The following is a 24957-nucleotide window of genomic DNA, read 5'->3' as shown; positions in this document are numbered from 1 at the left end:
CAGAAGGCAACTGATCTTGGATAGCAGCTCTGAGGTACAAGAATGAATACACTTAAAAAAAGATAAATGTGAATGAACACTGTGTAAAACAGTGATGATGTCTTTTGGGTGAAGGAAGAATGGAATTGAAATACATAACAATCACATATGTAGGATGAAGAGTCTTGTATTATCCAGGAGAATTTATTACATTTAGACTTTGACCACAGATTTAAGAGCCAAGAAACAGAGTTAAGTATATATTAGCCGGGCACAGTGGCTCACACCTGTAATCCCAGCACTTTGGCAGGCCGAGGAGGGAGAAACACTTGAGCCCAGGAGTTCAAGATCAACCTGGGCAACGTGGTGAAACCCCATCTCTACAAAGGCTACAAAAATTAGCTGGGCATGGTGGTGCATGCTGTAATCCCAGCTACTCAGAAGGCCGAGGCGGGAAGATCGGTTGAGCTTGGAAGGCAGAGGTTGTAGTGAATGGAGTTCGCGCCATTGCACTCCAGTCTGGGTGACAGAGCAAGACTCTGTCTCCAAAAAAAAAAAAAAAAAAAAAAAGCGAAAAGCATATAGACGATCACTGGGGGAAGGAGGGACTACTCAACAAATGAAACTGGAAAGATTGGTAATCTATAAGGAAAAAGGATGAAAAGGATGCCTACCTTACATCAAACACAGAAATCAACTCCGGACCGATAGGAACTTAATGTAATATAGGTGGTTACCTTTCTAACTCTAATTTTCTTAAACAGGAAACAAATGCAAAGCATAAACCATAATCATAACTTCTGCTCATCAACAAACACCTTAAAGTGGAAAGACAAGCTACTAACTGGTAGAGATACTTACAATACGTTTACTTGAGAAAATAATAATATGTAAAGAATGCCTACAAGTCAATACAAAAGCAGTAACTCGAGAATAATAGAAAAAAATAACAGGCATTGCAAGAGGAAATATATTGCTAAGAAACATATAAAGATGCTTAAACTCGTTAGTAACCAGGAATATCAAGACCATAGTAAGATTTATTTGCACCAATTTAATTGGTAAATATAAAGAAATCTGATAACATCAAGTCTTAGAAAAGATGTAGATCAATCCGATATCTAATACATTGCTGCTGGGAACGTAAATTGGTCCAACTATTTTGGAAAAGTTTGTTAACATCTTTCCAAATTGGGTATTCATACACCTTCTAACCCAACAATTTTAGTTATTGTCTATACTCAAACTTTAATACAGTCATATATCCCATAACCATGTGTTGGTCAACGACAGGCTGTATACACAGCCGTGATGAAAATACCATATTTTTACTGTATCTTTTCTATGTTTAGATACACAAGTACTTACTGTTATGTTACAGGTGCCTGTGGGATTCAGCACAGTTACATGCTACACTGTGGTATAAGCTCAGCTGGGAGCAATCTTTTACCACAAATAGCCTTGGTGCTCCATAGGCAATGCCGTCTAGGTTTGTGTAAGTGCACTCTATGATGTTTACACAACAAAACCGCCTACTGATGCATTTCTGAGAACAAATTCCCATTGGTTTTTTGTTTGTTTTGTCTTGTTTTGAGCCAGGGCCTCACTGTGTCACCCAGCCTGGAGTGCAGTGGCATAATCACAGCTCACTGCAACCTCTGCCTCCTGGACTCAAGTGATCCTCCCACCTCAGCCTCCTGAGTAACTGGGACTACAGGCAGGTACTACCACATCTGGCTAATTTTTAAATTTTTTGTAGAGCCGGGGTTTCGCCACGTTACCCATGGTGGTCTCAACTTCCTTGGCTCAAGTAATCTGCCCACCTTGGCCTCCATATTGCCATTGTTTTTGTTGTTGTTGTTTGTTTGTTTTGTTGTGTTTTGTTTTTTTGAGACTGTGTTTCACTCTTGTCACCCAGGCTGGAGTGCAATGGCATGATCTCGGCTCACTGCAACCTCCACCTACCGGGTTCAAGTGATTCTCCTGCGTCAGCCTCCCGAGTTGCTGGGATTATAGGCATGTACCACCAGGCCTGGCTAATTTTGTATTTTTAGTAAAGACAGAGCTTCTCCAGGTTGGTCAGGCTGGTCTCAAACTCCCGACCTCAGGTGATCCACCTGCCTCGGCCTCCCGAAGTGCTGGGATTACAGGCGTGAGCCACCGCGCCCAGCCGATATCCCCATTGTTAAGCGGTGCATGACTGTGTTAATACCCAATGATTTGCACAGGAATGTTCATAATAGCACTACTTATCATAGCAAAAAACAAAGTGGGGACAATCAAAATGCCAATCGAGAATGAATAAATTGTGGCACATTCCCACTATGGAATGCTATGCAACAATGAAAAACAATGATTGCTACATGTAACAACATGGAAGAATCTCATAGACAATGTTGAGTGAAAGAATGGAAAACTCACTCTAGGTATAACATAGTGTGGATAGATATTGTTAGTAGTGTTCAGTCTAAAAGCAAGTCCTCGCAGTTCTACTCCTGCCTACATACCCAAGAAAAATGAGTGACTATTTTCCGCAAAATACACATATAAAAACGTTCACAGCAACTTTAAAACAGCCCAAACCTGGAAATAAGCTAAATGCCCATCAATTGGAGAATGGATAAATAAATTATGATATATTCATACACTGATATATTGCATAACAATGAAAATAATAATTGGTACATGAAACAACTTTGATTAATATCATAGACACAATCCTTGGTGAAAGAATCCAGAAGGTTAAGCCGTAACCTCATATAAATGATTGCATTTATACGAAAATAACTACAATTAGGCATATCTAATCTATAATGACAAAGGTCCATTTCTTCTGGTGGGAGTGTCAACGGGGAGGGAGTATGAAGAGCTGGGCGGGTTTTGGAAATGTGTTATATTCTGATCTGGATGATAATTATGGAGGTATATACATCTATACAAGCTTATTGTGCTGAACGTGTAGGATTTATGTACTTTACTGTAGTTTATACCTTAATGAGAAAATTTTAAGAAGTTCCAGAAGACAAAATGGAATTTCCTTTTTATACAGTTCAAAAATGAGAGCTACTAAACAATAATATTCACATGTGATAAAACCAGGAAGGAGGGAGCTGAGGGGGAGAGAACATAAAATTCAAGACGATGGTTACCTCCAAGGGGAGCATAGGAGGGGAACACCAGCTAGTTCTCGGGTTGGATGGCAGTTTTATTAGTGTTACTCTATTGAAAAATAAAGTAATTGGTTTAAAATAAATATAGGCGGCCCAGGCATGAGCCAGTGATGCCAGCGGATCATGAACCAAGGGTTATCATTAATCCAGTTTTTCATACCTGAGGTCGTTTTTATAACACAAATACCTGTCCACTGATTATTTACCTGATAACACTTCCCAAATTGGTTAAACTTAAGTTAACGCGTGATCCTTCCTTCAGTCTGTCTCCTTCAGATCCTGAAGATTTCTGCCTCTCACTTCCTGCCAGGTCCACCAAATTAATACTGGATTGTTTGGTGAGATCTCTGTCTAGGAAAACCTAGAGAAAAGCGTCACAGGTCATGCCACAGTATTAGGGAGGTGGCAGGCTGCATGGGCGGGCACTCCCCTTGACATGTTAAGTGGCCTTTTTTTTTTTTTTTTTTTTTTTTTTGAGACGGAGTCTCACTATGTCTCCCAGGCTGGAGTGCAGTGGCATGATCTTGGCTCACTGCAACCTCCGCCTCCCAGGTTCAAGTGATTCTCCTGCCTCAGCCTCCTGCATAGCTGGGACTACAGGTGCCTGCCACCACACTTGGCTAATTTTTGTATCCTTAGTAGAGATAGGGTTTCACCATATTGGCCAGGCTGGTCTCGAACTCCTGATCTCAAGCAATCCACCCACCCTCGGCCTCCCAAAGTGCTGGGATTACAGGCATGAGCCACCGTGCCTGGCCTTAAGTAGTTCTTTTCATTGTATTTCAGACTGAAAAAACATAAAATCTGCAACATAAAATGCCATTCTCTACGATGACGTTTTACAATAAAATGTCTCAGTCTCCTCTTCCCAAGTCTGTAAATCTCCTTTCCAATAAGACAGTAGATACCAATTAGTGCTCCATTATTTCTACGATCAATACATTCTTAAAATATAAAACTATGAAATCTGCAAAATAAGTAGATGTTCAGGACTGTGTGGTCATGTGGAAAGAACACCTACTTCAGAATCCTACGGATTCCTTTGCTGGCTCCATGACTATGCGCAAATGACTTACCTTTTCAGAGTTTCAACTTTCACAGTGGTAAACCAGTGATAGAAACACATTCCTGAGATGTTATGAGGGTTAAAGATCGTAGAGATAATGGTTCTAGCACGTGCCTGGCATACAATAGCAGGTGTTAATATCACTACTGACCCCAATAAACAGAGTAAGGTGCTAACTCTCTTCACTCCTTTTTTCCTAGCTGATTTCTTCACTTGGCTCTAAAATATCAAGTTAAAAAAGCAGCAGGACGAACCATATATAAAGTTGATGAATTGTACTAACATTGTGAAATCAAGTGAATAGTACTTAAAAGTTTACAAAGTTCCTTAAAATGCACTATCTTATTCAAGCTTCCTGACATTACTGCAAGGACAGTGTCTCGTCTTGTCTTACAGAACAGGAAACTGAGGCTCAGAGGCTATTTCCCAAAGTCTTAGAGCTGGTGAACAGAGGCATCCAGACTTGACCACAGTCCCGTGTTTTCCCCTTATTCCTGCATAGAACGGGATTCTTTTCATTGATTACTGTTCTATTACTGGTACTATGACTTATGGGACAGAGGTGGTAGGATCATAGCTATGTGTAACATTGACCCAGGATTTGTGAATAGCCATTTCTAGATCAAATTGGTGGCACTGTAGTGATCACTCTCTGATGTCCACTGAGGTACTGGTACGGAGAATCAAAGTGTGCTCTAGTTGATCAAAGATTCTAGTTAGTGGAATGCTATATGCATTGCTTGGTTCCAAAGAACTTATCTTGGTGCGGCCAGGCGCGGTGGCCCACGCCTGTAATCCCAGCACTTTGGGAGGCCGAGGTGGGCAGATCACGTGGGGTCGGGAGTTCAAGACCAGCCTGACCAACATGGAGAAACCCCGTCTCTACTAAAAGTACAAAATTAGCAAGGCATGGTCATGCATGCCTGTAGTCCCAGCTACTTGGGAGGCTGAGGCAGGAGAATTGCTTGAACCTGGGAGGCAGAGGTTGCAGTGAGCTGAGATCATGCCATTGCACTCCAGCCTGGGCAACAAGAGCAAAACTCCATTTCAAAAAAAACAAAAAACTTGGTGCATCCACGCATGGAAGGGGTACTTCAGTACCTGGTGGTCCTCAGGCTCGTGGGTCTGAAGGCTGGTCTCGTGGTGGTAATGTACAGATGTGCTGCTGATACAGTTCTCCAGGATAAACCATGGAGACACTGTCATACCTTCACAATTTGCTCCTTGATCAAACTGGGGTCAAAGCTTATTCCTCCAAGCACCGGAATATACTTGAGGGAAAACAGCTCTTACTCCTGTGGGCACTTTGGGCCTCTGGTAGGCTCACTTAGGCTGGGTGGGGTGTGACCATTGAGGTGGGAGGGAGGCAGGAGAAGGGCACACACGTCCCCTTTTCCTGTTTCTGGCTCTATATGCTGTGGTTGGAAAAGCCACCTTCATCCATAGGTCAAATCTGCAGGATCCTATAATACCCACCAGCCCATTATGCCAGGGGGAACCTTCCACAGAGCAGCCTTGTGTGGAGATCCCACCAGGGGGAGCCTCCCGCAGGGGGAGCCTTCCTCAGAGCAGCCTTGTGTGGAGATCCCACCAGGAGGAGCCTTCCGCAGGGGGAGCCTTTCGCAGAGCGGCCTTGTGTGAAGATCCCACCAGCCCATTATACCAGGGGTAGCCTTCTGCAGAGTGGCCTTGTCTGGAGATCGGGACAGTGGCGTCCACTCAGCTCTCACCTGCTTGAACTGGATGGTGATGACCAAGTGAGACTGGCTGCTGCTGGCATTCATGTTGGTGGAAGCCGTGGTCCTTATTTTTGTTCCTTGTTCCATCAGCCTTTCAATTTGGGCATAGTTCTCACAGGGTACCAACTTCAGGCCTTCCACGTAAAATCTCAGCTGTTGATCTTCCCTTACTCTAAGCCCACCAGGTTTTTTGGTTCTGGACAGTAAATCTCTTATCTATAGAAAATAGAACAAATAATATAAACTTCAGGAAGGCAGGGATTGTTGTTTACTTCACTGCTGTATCTCTGCCTATATAGATGCTCAATAATAGTTATTGGATGAATGGATAAATTTCTGTAGGTATTTCATAATTTAGCGAAGTAAGAAATAGGGAAATTACAAGCAAAAGGATAGGAAGACTGCTGTAATTAGTAAAGTCAGACGCATGCTTTTTTTTTTTTTTTTCCCAAGACAGAGTTTTGCTTTTGTTGCCCAGGCTGGAGTGCAGTGGCATGATCTCAGCTCACCGCAACCTCCGCCTCCCTGGTTCAAGTGATTCTCCTGCCTCAGCCTCCCAAGTAGCTCGGGTTATAGGCATGCACCATCATGCCTGGCTACTTTTTGTATTTTTAGTAGAGACAGGGTTTCACCATGTGGGCCAGGCTGGTCTCAAACTCCTGACCTCAGGTGATCTGCCCACCTCTGCCTCCCAAAGTGCTGGGATTACAGGTGTGAGCCACTGCACCTGGCCGGCTTTTCTTTTTAAGTAAAAAATATATATATATTATCTTTTAGAAATACAGTTTTATTGTTGTCAGGTATATATCTAGACCACTCCAACCAGACTGAGTTCCCTAAGGGTGGGTGTCTTTTTACCAGTGGATCCTCACAGTTCCTGACGCAGAGCACGCACGATGCTCATTGCATGCACAATGCAACTGGAGCTGGGCTAACACCTGACACTTAGTTCACTGCACCGGGGGGCCGGGGAAGCTGTCTTTGCAGCGTGATGGGGCATGTGAGTAGGTATCCACAGCGGTCTGTCTATAAATAGGTGCTTCTGACGTTTTTGCACTTGAACGCATTGTTCTCTTATTAACATAAATATTCTCTTAGCAATCTCGTTAACTCTATTTCATTAGCAACTCCTTTGCAGATAATAGAAAAATAAACCACCATGGCCTCTTTCTAAATTCTGTATTACAAAGTAATGAAGTCTTACTTTACTGAGAACAGTGATAAATAAAAATAATTAGAAGTTAGTAATGTTCAAAGTACCTAATATACGCAGAAGACACATTCTGCCTAGGTTAAGTCATGGCACAACAAATACCACTGCCCTGAGATCTCTACTTCCAAGGGAAACTTATTCAGTCTCAACAGTATTTGTGGCCAGGCACGGTGGCTCACACCTGTAATCCCAGCACTTTGGGAGGCTGAGGCTGGTGGATCATTTGAGGTCAGGAGTTCGAGACCGGCCTGGCCAAGATGGTGAAACCCCGTCTCTACTAAAAATACAAAACAAATTAGCCGGGCATGTTGGCGGGCACCTGTAGTCCCAGCTACTCAGGAGGCTGAGGCAGGAGAATCACTTGAACCCGGGAGGCGGAGATTGCAGTGAGCTGAGATCACGCCACTGCGCTCCAGCCTGGGTGACAGAGTGAGACTCCGTCTCAAACAAACAAACAAACAAAACCCCCGTATTTGCAACAGCCTAACCAAACCAGAAAATCTGGGTAATTCTTTGGATTTTATTATGGGAGGTTTGTGTGATGATGCTTACACCAGGGCCTTAGGAGAATTCCCATGTCCCCTTGCTCTCAAAAAAGCCATGCTGAGAAGGCCAAGTAGAGTCATGCTGGGGTCCCAGCAGAGTCGGAGCAGTCTGTGTTACGTGGTGCAGAGCAACCCAGACTGAGAATCAGACCTGGCTTCTTAGTCCCAGTTCTGCCTCCAACATGTGAGACCTTTGGAGAGTCTCTGACATTCCCAGTGTTCTCCTTCTAGGAGGACAGATTAAATGATCTCCAAGCTCTTCCTGAGCTCGAGTGTCTGTGGCTTTAATTCCTAGAGTCCAGCCAAGATCGCAGATTGAAGTTTGGGGGAAGCAAAATTAGGATAACAGACATAAGGTGCCGGAGATAAAACATCAAAATGGGGACAACGGCTGCCTTAGCTAGGAAGACTTTCTGTAATTTCCCCTGAGTGATAGAAATGATAGGAAGTGGCATCTCAGACTGAAGATATGACTGAATAAGGCTTATTAGAAAAAAGGCAAGTAGGTTTATCTGGATGGAATGAAGTACAGGGACTTGCTGCTGGCAGCAGGACCCTCCAAGTTATGCCTGGAGATCAAGAGTGACAATGGGCCGGGTGCGGTGGCTCCTGCCTGTAATCCTTTGGGAGGCCAAGGCAGGAAGATTACCCGAGGCCAGGAGTTCGAGGCCAGCCTGGGCAACACAGTGACACCCTGTCTCCACAAATTGTTTTTTTTTTTTTTAATTAGCTGGGCATGGTAGTGTGCACCTGTAGCTCCAGCTACTTGGAGGCTGAGGTAGGAGGATCACTCAAGCCCAGGAGTTTAAGGTTACAGTGAGTTATGATCGTGCCACTGTACTCCAGCCTGAGCAACAGAGACCTTGTTTCAAAAAGGAAAGAAAGGGAAAAAAAGATCACCACAACCTCGTCCCTCACCTGGGCAATGGAGAGCCTCCTAACCCCTGCTCTGCCCTGTCTGGTACTCCTTCAAGTACAGCTTCACTCTGCCCCTGGAGAAATACCTAAAACACTGACCTGATTATTTTACTCCCCCGTTTGGAAGCCTTGCTTGGTTCTCCGTTGCCTGCTCATTAAAGGACTTTCCTTCTTGGCAGCCATCTTTGGCTTCATCCCCGGATGCTCACCCTACCCTCAGCGGCCACATACCTGCTCCCCCTACACAGGGCACTCACCTGACCCACAAATGCTAACTCTCATGTGTTAATGATTTAAAATACCCATCCTGCTGCCTGAAGTGCTGCTATTTCTATTTGCACCTTGCACCCTCGCTTCTTTGCCTCACCAAACTCATGACCCTGTTTCAAGGCCCAGCCTAACTCCTCTGCGAACAACACGGAAGAGTCCTGGTGGTATTAGCTCTATCCCCGCTTCCAGGCCTCGGTCTCGGTGCCACTCCTGCACACACCTCGGTCTCGGTGCCACTCCTGCGCACGCCTCGGTCTCGGGGCCACTCCTGCGCACACGTAACATTGTGTCACTTTCTGCAGTGAGTGTTGCATCCTCCACTAAGCTGCTCCAGGGCAGGAATCAAATGTTAGGTTTTATTCATCCTCAGAGTCTAGCATTCTGTCTAAAACATGAAGGATATTTAACAGACCTCATTTAATTGACTGCTGAAAGAACTGATAGAAAAAGGAAGTCTGAAAAGGATCTCAGATTGAGGCCTCTGAGCCCAAGCTAAGCCATCATATCCTCTGTGACCTGCACGTATACATCCAGATGACCTGAAGTAACTGAAGAATCACAAAAGTGAAAATGGCCTGTTCCTGCCTTAACTGGTGACATTACCTTGTGAAATTCCTTCTCCTGGCTCATCCTGGCTCAAAAGCTCCCCCACTGAGCACCTTGTGACCCCCACTCCTGCTAGCCAGAGAACAACCCCCTTTGACTGTAATTTTCTACTACCTACCCAAATCCTACAAAACAGCCCCACCCGTCTCCCTTTGCTGATTCTCTTTTTGGACTCAGCTCACCTGCACCCAGGTGAAATAAACAGCCTTGTTGCTCACACAAAGCCTGCTTGGTGGTCTCTTCACACAGGCGCGAGTGAAACTTAAGATGCCCGATTCTCATTCTCTGCTTTTCTTTCTTTCTTTCTTTCTTTCTTTCTTTCTTTCTTTCTTTCTTTCTTTCTTTTTTTTTTTTTTTTTTGAGATAGAGTCTTGCTCTGTCACCCAGGCTGGAGTGCAGTGGTGCCATCTCGGCTCACTGCAAGCTCCGCCTCCCAGGTTCACGCCATTCTCCTGCCTCAGCCTCTGGAGTAGCTGGGACTACAGGTGCCCGCCACCACACCCGGCTAATTTTTTGTATTTTTAGTAGAGACAGATTTCACCGTGTTAGCCAGGATGGTCTCGATCTCCTGACCTCATGATCCGCCTGCCTTGGCCTCCCAAAGTGCTGGGATTACAGGCGTGAGCCACCGCGCGCGGCCCCGATTCTCTTACTTAGAGATAAGGAAGCAGAATTCCAGAGAGATTATCATCATGAGTGGGTGTCAGCAGGTGGACCATGATAAGATGTCCTTCCCTCCGTTCTTCCCCATGAAGAACCCGGTAGTAAAGGGAGTGAGGTCCAGGGCTTCGGTAGTAAAGGAGTAAGATCCAGGGCTTCGGTAGTAAAGGGAGTGAGGTCCAGGGCTTCGGTAGTAAAGGGAGTGAGGTCCAGGGCTTCGGTAGTAAAGGGAGTGAGGTCCAGGGCTTCGGTAGTAAAGGGAGTGAGGTCCAGGGCTTCGGTAGTAAAGGGAGTGAGGTCCAGGGCTTCGGTAGTAAAGGGAGTGAGGTCCAGGGCTTTGGATAGTTTCTGGGGTTCCACTGAAACTATTAGCATATGGCCTCTGACCATAAGAAATCCACAATTACAGGTACATTTGTCAATGTATCCATTCAGCAAACATCTAGGAAGCACCCATTCTAGACTGAATATTGCATAAGTCTTGCAGATGAAACAGTATTCAAAAGGAAATCATTATTTGGAAATCACATACAGCTATGTAAATAAAATTTTACAGTACAATGTAATAAGTGCAAGGGGAAAGGGCAGAATGAAAAAAAATGCTGAAGATCCAGCTTTGGATAGGCAGTGTTAGATATTTAAAAATTGAGTACATCTTCAGATGTAACGTCTTATTTTAAATTCTCCTTATGCAAATGCGAACTGAGCTCTGAGATGAAAAGAGTTTCCTAAGTCACACGGCTGGTAAACAGGAGAGCTGGGCTTGGAAACCATCCTCTTCCGACTCTCCAGGAGCTGGTGAACCACAGCCTGTGAGCCGAATTCAGCCCACCGCCTGCTTTTGACCCTTGAGCTCTGAGTATTTTTCACGTTTTTAAATGGCTGAAACAAATGTACTGTTTTGTGACATATGAAAATGATGTAACATTCAAATTTAGTGTCTATAAGTAAAGTTTCATTGATACACAGTTGCACCTTCTCATGTCTCGTCTACGGCTTCTCTTGAACTATGACAGCAGAGTTGAGTGCCTGCAGCAGGGACAGTGTGGCCCCCAAAGCCTGAACTATTGACTACCCGGCCCTCCTCGGGTAAAGTTTGCCAATCCCTGTACAGTGTCATGCCGACTGAAGCTACCTGCTTCAGGGCGAGGTGCTGACCTTGAGCTGGATCTTAAGTTCAGTGGTGTCTTTAAGGACAGAGAAGGCAGAAACGGTGCTCCAGGCAGAGAAAGGATAGATGCGAGAAAGGGGAACGTGCTCTGGAAAGGAGGAACGCTTCTGTGTGTGAAGAGAAGGGGACGCTGATGAAGTTGGAGAGGTAGGTGGGGCTGGGCGGTTGAGGCCGGGCCAGAGTTTACAGGCAGGACAGGCGACCGTGAGTCCCAGAGGTTCACTGAGCTGCAGAGTCGCCCAGATTTGCATGTCAGAAAAATCTCTATTACCTGTTCATTGTAAATTTCTAGCATACTGAACGTAACCTGTATGGAGAAGAGCATACACAGTAAATATTCTCTCGAAACAGTTATTTTGGGGGCAGAGAAGTGATAGGGAAACAACATAAATGTTGAATAATGGGGAAAAAGCTGATACTAAATAAAGCAAAGCTCTGTTTCAATGTGCAATATGAGGTTCTCAAATAATGATATGGAGGAAGTTCTTACTATAATTAAAAACAGATATAGGCTGGGCGCGATGGCTCAAGCCTGTAATCCCAGGACTTTGGGAGGCCGAGGCCGGCAGATCACCTGAGGTCAGAAGTTCGAGACCAGCCTGGCCAACATGGTGAAACCCTACCTCCACTAAAAACACAAAAATTAGCCAGGCAGGGTGGCGGGTGCTTGCAGTCCCAGCTGCTTGGGAGGCTGAGGCAGGAGAGTCTCTTGAACCTGGGAGGCGGAGGTTGCAATGAGCTGAGATCGTGCCACTGCACTCCAGCCTGGGCGACAGAGTGAGGCTCCATCTCAAAACAACAACAACAACAAAAAGATACAAAACAGTAGTATATGTGTTTTGGTCTCGACTAGGGACAGAGAAAGGCGGTTCTTTCATGTTCACGCCCCAACCTGAACACGTGTAGAGAGACTGGTCTCCACCCTGCTATGCTCTTGGACTCCTGCTAGCCAAGCTCGCACCTCTTAAGCAGGACTGGGGGACTCTGAATGGCTCTAGTCTAGAGCAAAGGCCTCAAGTACTGGCATTTTCCCGCCTCCCCCAAGAAAAAGCTGGCTTGTCTGTGAGTCACCCCTCAGTAAGTCTTGCTTGTCAGGCCGTGCAGCCACAGAGCTTCCTATTAGCTTCTGTGTATTTCATGTTTTTTTATTTTTATTTTCTATGTGTAATATATCCATGTAAGAGTGTCTCATGTTTAAAAATGAGCAAAGGGCCAAGCATTAGCAGACAGAGAAAGTCTCCAATATGAGAGAGGGGTCAAAGCAAACAAGTAGAAAGAAGGAACTCGGAAAACAGACTGAGAGAGTACAAGGCAATGTTTTTTTCTTTCTTTCTTTTCTTTTCTTTTATTTTTTTTAAGACAAGGTTCTGCTGTCGCCCAGGCTGGAAATGCAGTGGTACGACCTCAGCTCACTGTAGCCTCAACCGCTGGGCTCAAGCCATTCTCCTGCCTCAGCCTCCCGAGTAGCTGGGACTAGAAGATCATGTCACCACACCCAGCCAACTTTCGTATTTTTAGTAGAGGCGGGATTTTGTTGTCTTGCTCAGGCGGGTCTTGAACTCCTGGCCTCAAGTGATATGCCCCCCTCGTCCTCTCAAAGTGCTGGGATTACAGGCATGAGCCACCGTGCTCAGCATAGAAATATTTTTTAAAGCCCTAGAAGTAATAGCCTCAAAGAAAGAATTATACCCAATTATACCCATGGAAAAAAAAGAGCATTTTATTTAAAAGAACTGCCGGAGAATAAAAGAAAGTGCTTGTAAATTAAATTTATGAATGACAGCCGAAATAAAAATGCAGGAAAGTTATAATATCATTAAGGGAATCTTCTAGAATGCAGAATAAAAAAGACCAGTGGTGGCTGACACTTGGAATTCCAGCTACTTGACAGGCTGATGCCAGGAGGATCCCTTGAGCTCAGGAGTTCAAGACAAGCCTGGGCAACAGAGTGAGACTCCATCTCTTTTAGAAAAGAAAAGACCAAGAAATACAAGATAGGTTGTAAAAGATCATAAAATTAGAACATTAGTACAAGAGGCCCAAAATCCAATTAGTAGGAATTTCAGAAAGGGAAAACAAGAAATACAGGAGATGAAATAATAAATAATATAAGAAAAGTTTCCCAGAACTGAAGGACAGGAATCTCCAGATTGAAAAAGTCTACCAAGTGTCCAGCATGATAAATGAAAAAAGAATCATTAAGATATCAGAACATCAAGGATAATGAGAAGACCCTGAAGGCTGCGAGAGATAGACTGACTGTCAAAAAAGGTTGCATACAAAGAACTGGGGGTCAGAATGGTAGCCGACTTCCCAGCTGCAACACTAGAACTTAAAATATAATGGAGACCTTCAATATTCTCAGAATTCCATTCCTGGTAAATGTCAATCACGTGTGGAGGTACGAAAAGATATTTTCAGTTGTGCAAAGGATGAACAAAAAAGTACTCTGGATGCACCTTTTCTGAGGAAATTGCAGCAAAAAGACAGTAAATCAAGAAAGAAGAATACATTGGATCCAGGAGTCAGGGGAGCCAGTGAAGATGAAGGCTGAAGTCAAGTTCCAGAATGACAGTGTTGAGGTAGCCCTGTAGAAACAGTACCCCAAATTGTGCCAATAGAATTAATAAAATTGTAGTAGGAGAATTGAGGACTCCTGCTGAAGGAGACCCCAAAAATCATGGTACCAGTACGTTTGAGTATATGGAGAAGATTTGTCAATGGGCATGTGACAGTGATTTGGAGCACTTAGAAAGATTTATAGAAAAGTAAACCTAATTAAAATGGCAATTAAAAATTCCAAGAAAAATAAAATGTGGAAAGGATGTATGCATTATCTGGTGCAGCAGTGAACAATTCTTGTGCAGTTAAAATGTTAACAATTAAATCCTGAGGCAGAAACTGTTAAGAAAAAATAATAAGATGTTAACAATTATTGATTTAACCAAACGTTATAATAAGCATTGTCCTAAATGTAGGGAGTATATGGGGGAAAGTATTGTGGTTGGGGAGTATGGGGGGAACATATTGTGGTTGGGGAGTATGGGGGGGAACGTACTGTGGTTGGGGAGTATGGGGGGGAATGTGTTGTGGTTGGGGAGTATGGGGGGAACGTATTGTGGTTGGGGAGTATGGGGGGGAACGTACTGTGGTTCGGGAGTATATGGGGGGGAATGTACTGTGGTTGGGGAGTGGGGGGGAGCGTACTGTGGTTGGGGAGTATGGAGGGGGAACGTACTGTGGTTGGGGAGTGGGGGGAACGTACTGTGGTTCGGGAGTATTGGGGGGAACGTACTGTGGTTGGGGAGTGGGGGTGAACGTACTGTGGTTGGGGAGTATGGGGGGGAGCGTACTGTGGTTGGGGAGTATAGAGGGGAAATGTACTGTAGTTGGGGAGTATGGGGGGAACGTATTGTGGTTGGGGAGTATGGGGGGGAACGTACTGTGGTTGGGGAGTATGGGGGGGAGTGTACTGTGGTTGGGGAGTATAGAGGGGAAATGTACTGTAGTTGGGGAGTATAGGGGGAACGTATTGTGGTTGGGGAGTATGGGAGGGAACGTACTGTGGTTGGGGAGTGGGGGGAACGTACTGTGGTTCGGGAGTATTGGGGGGAACGTACTGTGATTGGGGAGTATGGGGGTGAACGTACTGTGGTTGGGGAGTATGGGGGGGAATGTGTTGTGGTTGGAGAGTATGGGGGGAACGTACTGTAGCTGGGGAGTATGAGGGGAACGTGTTGTGGTTGGGGAGTGTGGGGGGAATGTACTGTGGTTGGGGAGTATGTGGGGGAACGTATTGTGGTTGGGGAGTGTGGGGGGAATGTACTGTGGTTGGGGAGTGGCGGGGGAGCGTACTGTGGTTGGGGAGTATGGGGGGAACATACTGTGGTTGGGGAGTATGTAGGGGAATGTATGGTGGTTAAGGGAGTATGGGGGGGAATGTACTGTAGTGGGGGAACGTATTGTGGTTGGAGAGTATGGGGTGTGGTTAAGGGAGTATGGGGGGGAACGTGTTGTGGTTGGGGAGTATGGGGGGAATGTACTGTGGTTGGGGAGTATGTGGGGGAACGTATTGTGGTTGGGGAGTATGGGGGGGAATGTACTGTAGTTGGGGAGTGTGGGGGGAATGTACTGTGGTTGGGGAGTGGCGGGGGAGCGTACTGTGGTTGGGGAGTATGAGGGGGAATGTGTTGTGGTTGGAGAGTATGGGGGGAACGTACTGTAGCTGGGGAGTATGAGGGGAACGTGTTGTGGTTGGGGAGTGTGGGGGGAATGTACTGTGGTTGGGGAGTATGTGGGGGAACGTATTGTGGTTGGGGAGTGTGGGGGGAATGTACTGTGGTTGGGGAGTATGTGGGGGAACGTATTGTGGTTGGGGAGTGTGGGGGGAATGTACTGTGGTTGGGGAGTATGTGGGGGAACGTATTGTGGTTGGGGAGTGTGGGGGGAATATACTGTGGTTGGGGAGTGGCGGGGGAGCGTACTGTGGTTGGGGAGTATGGGGGGAACGTACTGTAGTTGGGGAGTATGAGGGGAACGTGTTGTGGTTGGGGAGTGTGGGGGGAATGTACTGTGGTTGGGGAGTATGTGGGGGAACGTGTTGTGGTTGGGGAGTGTGGGGGGAAGGTACTGTAGTTGGGGAGTGTGGGGGGAATGTACTGTGGTTGGGGAGTGGCGGGGGAGCGTACTGTGGTTGGAGAGTATGGGGGGAATGTATTGTGGTTAAGGGAGTATAGGGGGAACATATTGTGGTTAAGGGAGTATGGGGGGGAGCGTACTATGGTTGGGAAGTATGTGAGGGGGATGTGTTGTGGCTGGGGGCATTGGTGTGGCTGAGTTAAATTCTCTTCTACCACGGTGGGAAGACAGTACATAGTGTCCAGAATTGCTTTTGCAGAAGAGACAAACCAACATTATTTTAAAATATGGAGATGGCTACCAGGGCAAACAGTGAAAAGGTTGAAGAAAGTAACTGGAGAATAGAGGGAAAGGGGAGAGGATGGGCAGGAGACTGGTGGTCTCCATTATAAGACTTTCAGAACAATTTGAAGTTTGACAGCTTAATTGAGATATAACTCACATACCATATAATTCACCAACTTAAAATGTTCCATGCAATGGTTTTTAGTGTATTCATAGAGCTGTGAAACTGTCAACAACCTAAATTTAGAATATTTTGTTTACTGACAAAACTGTTACTCCCCTTTCTCTACCTTGTCCCCTCCCCTCCCCTCCCCTCCCCTCCCCTCCCCTCCCCTCCCCTCCCCTCCCCTCCCCACAACATCCAGCAGCTGCCAATTTCTTTTCTATCTCTATAGATTTGCTTCTCCTGGAAACTTCATTCAAATGGAATCATACAGTGTGTGGTCTTTTGTCTCTGGCTTCTTTTACTTAGAATGACACGTCCAAGGTTTGTCCACATTGTAATGTGTTAGAATTTCATTCCTTTTTAAGGCTGAATCATCCGTTGCAAGGATAGACCAATTTTATTCAACTGTTCATCAGTGGATGGGTGTTTGGGCTGTTTCCACTTCGTGGCCTGTTATAAATATGCTGCCGTGGAAAATTCATGTACGAGTTTTTGTGTGGACATATTCTTTCTCTTGGCTATTTGAGGTTTTAAACTAGACTTGTATGCCTTTGAAAATATTTGAATTAAAAATTAGAGGCTGGGCACAGTGGCTCATGTCTGTAATCCGAGAGCTTTAGGAGGCCAAGGAGAAGGGATTGCTTGAGGTCAGGAGTTTGAGACCAGCCTGGGCAACATAGCAAGACCCCAGTCTCTACAAAATATAAATATAAAAATCTAAATGAATAAATATTAGAAAGGTGCTGAAATGTTAATGGTAGTTAGGTGATATTATAAATATAAAATTCTCTAAGTTGAACATGTTACCATTAACATCAGAAAAATAAGATAAAAAATAATGCTCTATTGCGTTTTCGTAACACCAGCTTAAACAGTCCTACCATTTTAAGAAAGCAGAACCATGAACTATGCTTACAGGCATTTGCTGACATTTTCCTGTTGTGTTTTAAAGCTAATTATGTTAATGGTAGACTCCATCTTGAAAATGTCACCAGCGTTCAGTGAATCTAAAATTTGGTCTTGGGTCTCGTACGCTAGGGCTAGTAAGAGGCTATGCTCTGTGTAAAAAAACAACTTAAAAACGAAGTAATATTCTTCAGAAATAAAAACAAGTTGATTAAGACTAGAATAGAGCCACAGCCTTGGCAGAAGAGGGTGGCAAAGGGAGCCACAGACGTGAGTCGGCTAAGGTTTTGTTTTATAAACCAAATAACAATATCCAATAATAATCCCTTGTTAGCATTAGCAATTAAGATGTCTGCTTCTAGAATATTACACCAGAGTGAATTTCCTTGGATTTGCCTCCATATAACCAGAAAAATCCAACATCTTATTTAGCTGCAACATGATTTTGTAATCATATAAACATTTTGGTGTAAAAAACAAACATTATCCTAAAATAGAGATGCTGAGAACTTCCATTTGGGGAAGGGGTCCAGAATGAAAAAATCCAATCCCTTAAAGAAAGGATTCGAGAATACGTACCTGGTGTTCTTGATTTCTCCGCTGGTTCTCAATTGCTTGAAAGAGCTTCTCATACACGGTTGGAATAATACCCTTGATTGCACCAAACCCAATAATGGAATAGCTTTTCCCAGAGCCAGTTTGGCCGTAGGCTAGGAGAGTTGCATTATAGCCTTGCCAAGCACTGTCCAGAACTCCCCTGGCAAGGTCATGGAAGACGTCTCTCTGGAAAGATGACAGGTGGCATATTCAGCACAGGCCAGTGGCGTGCAGATTTCCTCTTCCCTACTTTCTCAGTTCTCTTAAATCTGAATAAGTATCCTGACTTTCATAAATCCCACCTCGATTCATACCATATGACCTGCTTGAAATGCAACTCGATGCTGGCTTAGAACAGGTGGAGTAAAACTAAAAGGGATTTGTCAGTTTGGAAAACACTAATCATTTACATTCATGGATCACATCGGGTACATCCTGAACTAGCTAATCCCCGTTGGTCATGAAATTGCATAGTTTATAGCCTTGCCAAAACATGGGCCAGGTCTTTAAAATTAAGCAATTAGACAAAAATGTCAAGGCAGGGAAGCCAGTCAAAGCATTTTCTACTATTTTATTCGTTGACTCAAACAATAACATCACAATATAGCCACACTGATTTTAGTCCTCTGCTAGTGAGCTTTTCTCTTTTTCTACTTTTTCCAGTGGTTCTGGAACACACACACACACACACACACACACACACGTGCATCCCCCTTTTTTAGGTTAAAATAGAAATGTTTGTGCCCACAGTTGCTGAAAGAGAGGGGATGTGGTCTGCCTCCTTTTATCATCTGGGCTGTGACCATAGACCGCAATAGTTATCTTATTTGAGGCTGTTTCAAAGTGTATATTTCTTCCTACTCTCTAATAGCAAAGGTAAAGCACTAAGCATTATTCCATTTGTTACAATATATACATTTGTATAATTTATTTCATGTTTCTGGGGAAAATGCACATACCAACATAGTGTGATTTACATGAGGACAATAGACAATAACCAACGTTCATGTAATATTTGAGAAAGGGATAAAAATTATTCCACCAAAAGGGTTAGGGGAGCTCTAGACTTTAAAATGTGGAGTCTCACCAGTGGTTTCCCAGAACACTGTGACTGTACTTTTACCAGAAGAAATATATTTGTGTAACAGATGTTGACTGTACCGTAGAAGCTGTGTGCTAAACCTAACACATGCCTGCCAAGTAAAAGTAACTAGTTTTGCTGTTTTGTTTTCTCAGTGCTATTGGAGATTTGGGAAAACATTTTGTGTGTGTGCTTAATTTTTATGGATTGAAAACTTTAAACAAGTAATACGGGCCAGGCGCGGTGGCTCTTGCCTGTAATCCCAGCACTTTGGCAGGCCAAGGTGGTGGATCACCTGAGGTCAGGAGTTCGAAACCAGACTGGCCAGCATGGTGAAACCCCCATCTCTACTAAAATACAAAAAATTAGCCAGGTGTGGTGGCAGGTGCCTATAATCTCTGCTACTCAGGAGGCCGAGACAGGAGAATCACTTGGACCTGGGAGGCGGAGGTTGCAGTGAGCCGAGATTGCACCACTGTACTCCAGCCTGGGCAACAGAGGGAGACTCTGTCTCAAAAAACAAAACAAACCCCAGGTGTTGGCATGGCCACGCTGCCTCAGAAGCCTCTAGAGAAGAAGCCTCCCTTGCCTCTCCCTAGCTTCTGGTGGCTCCCGGTGGTGCTCAGGGCTCCTCCACTCGCTGCTGCTTTGCTCCACTTGGTGTCCTCTGCCACATGGTTCCCCATGTCTGAGTGTCCAAATTTCCTCCTCCCTATAAGGATTGGACTTAGGGCTCCCTCAAATCCAGTATGGCCTCATCTGCCAAGATGCTGTTTGCACATAGGGCCCCATTCTGAAGTTCTAGATGGACGTGAATTTTGGGGGGTCACTATTCAACCCATTACAGCACCTTTGTAGAGAATCAGTTGATGATATGTATGAGGGTCTATTTCTGGACACTCTATTCTGTTCCATTGATCCATATGTCTATCTTTAAACCAATACCAGGCCAGGTGTGCTGGCTCATACCTGTAACCCAGCACTTTGGGAGGTTGAGGCAGACAGATCACCTGAGGTCAGGAGTTCGAGACCAGGCTGGTCAACATGAGGAAACCCCATCTCTACTAAAAATACAAAAATTAGCCAGGCATGGTGACACATGCCTGTAATCCCAGCTGCTCGGGAGGTTGAGGCAGGAGAATCACTTGAACCCTGGAGGCTGAAGTTGCAGGGAGCTGAGATCACGCCATTGCACTCCAGCCTGGGCTACAAGAGGGAAACTCCCTCTCAAAAATAAATAAATAATAAAAAACCAATACCACGCTATCTTGATTACTGTAGCTTTGCGGTGGGTTTTACGTTCTCCAACTTCATTCTCTTCCAAAATAATTTTGGCCATTCTGAGTCCTTTTTACAATTCCATGTAAATTATTGAAATAGTGTATCAATTTCTACCAAAAATGCCTGCTGGGGTTTTGATTGGGATTGCTTTGAATTTGTTGATCAATTTGACTTCTGAATAATATTGTCTTCTTATTTATTTAAATCTTCCTTTCAGTAATGTTTTATAGTGTTCAATGCTCAGTTTTTGCACATATTTTGCTAAATTTATCGTTAAAGTGTTTCATGTTTTTGATACTATTGTTCATATTTTTAAAAATTTCATTTTCCAATTGTTCATCACTATTGTAGTTTAGAGAAATAATATTGCTTTCTGTATATTGACTTTTCTAAACACAGTTACTAACTGTAGTAGCTTTTTTGTTTTGTAGAGCACTTAGGATTTTTATTTTTTATTTTATTTTTGGAGATAAGGTCTCACTATGTGGCCCAAGCTGGACTGCAGGTGCCATTCACAGGTGCGCTTATAGCCCACTGGGGTCTTGGACTCCTGGCCTCAAGTGATCCTTCTGCCTCAGCAGGATTCATGTCATCTGCAAATGGTTTTACTTCTTTTTCTTTTTTCTTTCTTTTCTTTTCTTTTTTTTTTTTTTTTTTTTTTTTTTTGAGACGGAGTCTCCCTCTGTCGCCCAGGCTGGAATGCAGTGATGCGATCTCAGCTTACTGTAACCTCTTCCTCCTGGGCTCAAGTGATTCTCTTACCTTAGCCTCCCAAGTAGCTGGGATTACAGGCACCCACCACCAAGCCCAGTTAATTTTTTTTTTTTTTTTTTGTAATTTTAGTAGAGACAGGTTTCATCATGTTGGCCAGGCTGGTCTTGAACTCCTGACCTCAGGTGATCCGTCTGCCTCGGCCTTCCAAAGTGCTGGGATTACAGGCATGAGCCATCGTGCCCAGCCTTCTTTTTCTTTTATTTTTTGAGATAAGGTCTCACACTTGTCCAGGCTGGAGTGCAGTGGTGTGATCTCAGATTGCTGCAGCCTCTGCTTCCCCAGGTCAAGTGATTCTCCTACCTCAGTCTCCTAAGTAGCTGGCATTGCAGGTGTGCACCACCATGCCCGGCTAATTTTTGTATTTTTTGGTAGAGACAGGGTTTCACCATGTTGGTCAGGCTGCTGGTCTTGAACTCCTGACCTCAAGTGATCCTCCTGCCTTGGCCTCCCAAAGGCGTGAGCCACCTGCCCAGCCTACTTCTTCTCAATCGGCATATTTCTTATTTCCTACCAATGGTCTTTGCCCTGGCTAGAACTTGTAGTGAATGTTGTATAGCAGTGACGGGAATAGACATCCTTGGCTTGCCTGCCGTCCTATGGAGAACACCTGCTTCACCATCAAACATGATGGAAGCTGCTTTCCAGGCAAATTCTATTTCTAGGAAACTTCCTCTCATTTCAAGTTTGTTGAGATTTTTATGATTGAGGGTTAAACTTTGTCATTCTTTTTGCAGCCGATCATATTTTTTCTCCTATATTCTATTCTAGATCATGAACTTTAAATGTGAAAACAATTTTACATTCCCAGGAAAGGGCCCACTTGATAGTGATTGGGCTTGATTGATAGTGACAGTAATATATTAAGGCCCACCTGATATTTGACTCGATTGTGTTTGCTGAAACTTTGATAATAATTTTTGTGTCTGTGTTCATGAAAGACAATGGTCTATAGTGTTTTTGTAATATCTTTGGCTGCTCTTGTTGGAATACTGGCTTTGTAAAATGAAATGGGAAGTGTTTACTATGATCTGCATTTTTTTTTTATTTCTTTCTTTGGTAGAATTCACCAACAAAGATACCTGGAAATGGAGTTTCTTTGTGAGGTTTTTAGTTACAAATTCAATTTATTTAATAGATACAGGACTATTTGAGTCATCTATTTCTTTGCATGAACTTCAGTAGCTTGTGTCCATTTGTTGTTGAATGTATTGGCATTAAGTTGTTCAAAATATTTTTAATCACTCTTTTTAAAAAAGGGAGATTTGCCCAGGCTGGCCTCAAGCTCCTGGCCTCAAGCAGTCTCCAGCCTCAGCCTCCCAAAGTGCTGGGATTGCAGTTGTGACCCACCCAGGCTTCTCGTTCTTTTAATGTCCCTGGGATCACTTATGCTCTTGGTATTTGGCTTATCAATTTTATGGATGTTTTCAAAGAACCAGCTTTAGGTTTCAGTGTTTTTTCTCTATTGTTTTACTGTTTTTCATTTCATTAATTATCACTTTTATCTTTTTTCTTCTGCTGCTTGTTTTATGTTTAATTTGCTCTCTTTTTAAATTCTTAACTGGAAGATTACAATGCCAATTTGAGATGATTATTCTCTAATGTAAGCTTGACTGCTAGAAAACATCCCCCAGCTCCATTTACATGCGTCCCACATATGAAAATATATGTGTGTATATATGTGTGTGTGTGTGTATATGGGTGTGTGTATTTGTGTGTATATGTATATTTGTATATATGTACATGTATGTCTGTGTATGTATTTGTCTGTATACATGTATGTGTGTATATGTGTTTGTGTGTATGTGTGTGCATATGTATTCTGTGTGTGTGTTTATGTGTATATGTGTGTATGTGTGTGTGTATATGTGTGTGTACGTGTGTATATGTGTGCATGTGTAGTGTGTATGTGTATTTGTGTGTATGTGTGTATATGTATGTGTGTGTATATTTGTGTGTATATGCATGTATGTGTATGTGTGTGTATCTGTGTGTATACGTGTGTGTATCTGTGTGTATATTTGTGTGTGTATCTGTGTATATTTGTGTGTATATGTGTGTTATCTGTGTGTATATTTGTGTACATGTGTGTGTATATTTGTGTGTATATGTGTGTGTGTATATTTGTGGGTGTATATGTGTGTGTATATTTGTGTATATGTGTGTGTATCTGTGTGTGTATAGGTGTGTGTGTATGTGTGTGTATATGTGTGTGTGTATATATTTGTCTATTCTGACTGCATACTCCATGCTTGTTCTACACATTTTGACAGGTGTCTTGAGTTGCCTTTTTTTTTGTCTTTTAAACATTTTTTTAAACTTATTTTTTATTTTTTGTAATACTGTTTCTCTGGCCTCTTCCTTGTAAGTAGTGTTTTGATTTTCATTCAGTTAAAAAAAAAAATGTTTTCTAATTTCCCTAGTGGTTTTTTCTTTAACCAATGGATTATTTAGAAGTCTGCTATTTTCCAAATGCTTGTGAATTTCCCAAATATTTTTCTTCTAGTTTAACTCCAGTGTGGTCAGAAAACATACTTCATATGATTTCAATCTTTTTTTTTTTTTTTTTGAAACAGGATCTCACTCTTATTGCCCAGGCTGGAGTGCAGTGGTGCAATCACGGCTCACTGCAGCCTTGACTTCCTGGGCTCAAGTGATCCTCCCACCTCAGCTTCCAAAGTAGCTGGGACCACAGGCGCGCACCACCATGCCCAGCTAATTGTATTTTTAGCAGAGACGGTTTTTTGTCATGTTATCCAGGCTGGTCTCAAACTCCTGGGCTCCGGCGATCCACCTGTCTTGGCCGCCCGAGGTGCTAGGATTATAGCCACACACCACCATGCCCAGCCAATTTCAGTCCTCTTACACTCACATTTATTAAGGCGAGTTTTATGATCTGAAATACTGTCTATCATGATGAATGTTCTGTGTGTACTTACAAAGAAAGAATGTGTGTGCTGTGGTTGGGTGGGAAGTGGTTGACATGTTTTATGATATAATTGTCAATTAGGTTGATATTATTCTGCTCTTCTATAATATGACAGTTTTGTCAATTACTGAGATAGGAGTGTTGAAATCACTAAATACAGTTGTAGATTTGTCTATTTTTCTGTTTCTATTTTTGTTTGTTTACTTTAAAGCTCATTTTTTAGGTACATACCCATTCAGGCTGGCTATGTCTCCTTAACGAATTCTTTCCTCATTATTAAATATTTCTTGTTCTGAAGCCTATGCAATGTGATGTAAATGTAGCCTCTAGTTTTTTTTGTTAGTGTTTGCATGCTTTTTTTAAAAAATATGTAAACCGGGTTTTTAAAAATCCTGTGATACAGAAGCACCTATACCACCCCCAACCCACACACACATTTTGTAGACAGATATAGTTGGATCCTGCTTTTTCTATCTTATCTGATGATCTTTGCTTTTTAATTGGTCATGTTTAGACTATTTATGTTTTATATAATAATTGATATAAATTATTGGCATTAAATCTACTGTCTTGCTATTTGTATTCTACTTATCCCATCTCCTCTGTGTCTAAATCCCAAACATGGCAGGATAAGAGGGGTAAAGAATGTTTTATAGTTCCGTTTCCCCACACTTGACTCATCAGTTAGTTATACTTGTTTTATTTATTTATTTTGTATTGATTGCTCTAGGGCATCAGTTCACACAATGCATTCCAGGGTCTGTGAGATCTTTTCAGGGTGTTTGTAAAGTGACACTTCCTTTTGTGATCGTACTAATGTTTGCTTTTTTCATTCTCATCCTCTCATGAGCGTAGAGTGGAGTAACGTGTGCAGTGGGGTTTGCCAGAGGCTATGTAACGTGATTTTATAGATGACATGCAGGGCAGAGAATCAAGCTCTTTCATGAAGTCAGACATTACAGAGAT

The 24957-nt window shown here is 43.4% G+C and overlaps 1 protein-coding gene across 1 annotated transcript in view; it reads right to left on the bottom strand.

Moving 5' to 3' along the window:
• LOC101149556 (kinesin-like protein KIF28P) overlaps window positions 1–24957 on the bottom strand; it is a 71481-nt gene that overhangs the window by 36654 nt on the left and 9870 nt on the right. The window contains 4 exon segments of the mRNA XM_031015372.3: window positions 3356–3510; window positions 5946–6170; window positions 11609–11644; window positions 17912–18115. Coding sequence (XP_030871232.2) covers window positions 3356–3510; window positions 5946–6170; window positions 11609–11644; window positions 17912–18115 — 620 coding nt within the window.

This window comes from Gorilla gorilla, chromosome 1 (genome assembly GCF_029281585.2).
Source record: "Gorilla gorilla gorilla isolate KB3781 chromosome 1, NHGRI_mGorGor1-v2.1_pri, whole genome shotgun sequence".
In the NCBI taxonomy this organism is placed as follows: Eukaryota; Metazoa; Chordata; class Mammalia; order Primates; family Hominidae; genus Gorilla; species Gorilla gorilla.
This window is presented reverse-complemented; position numbering and strand designations above follow the sequence as displayed.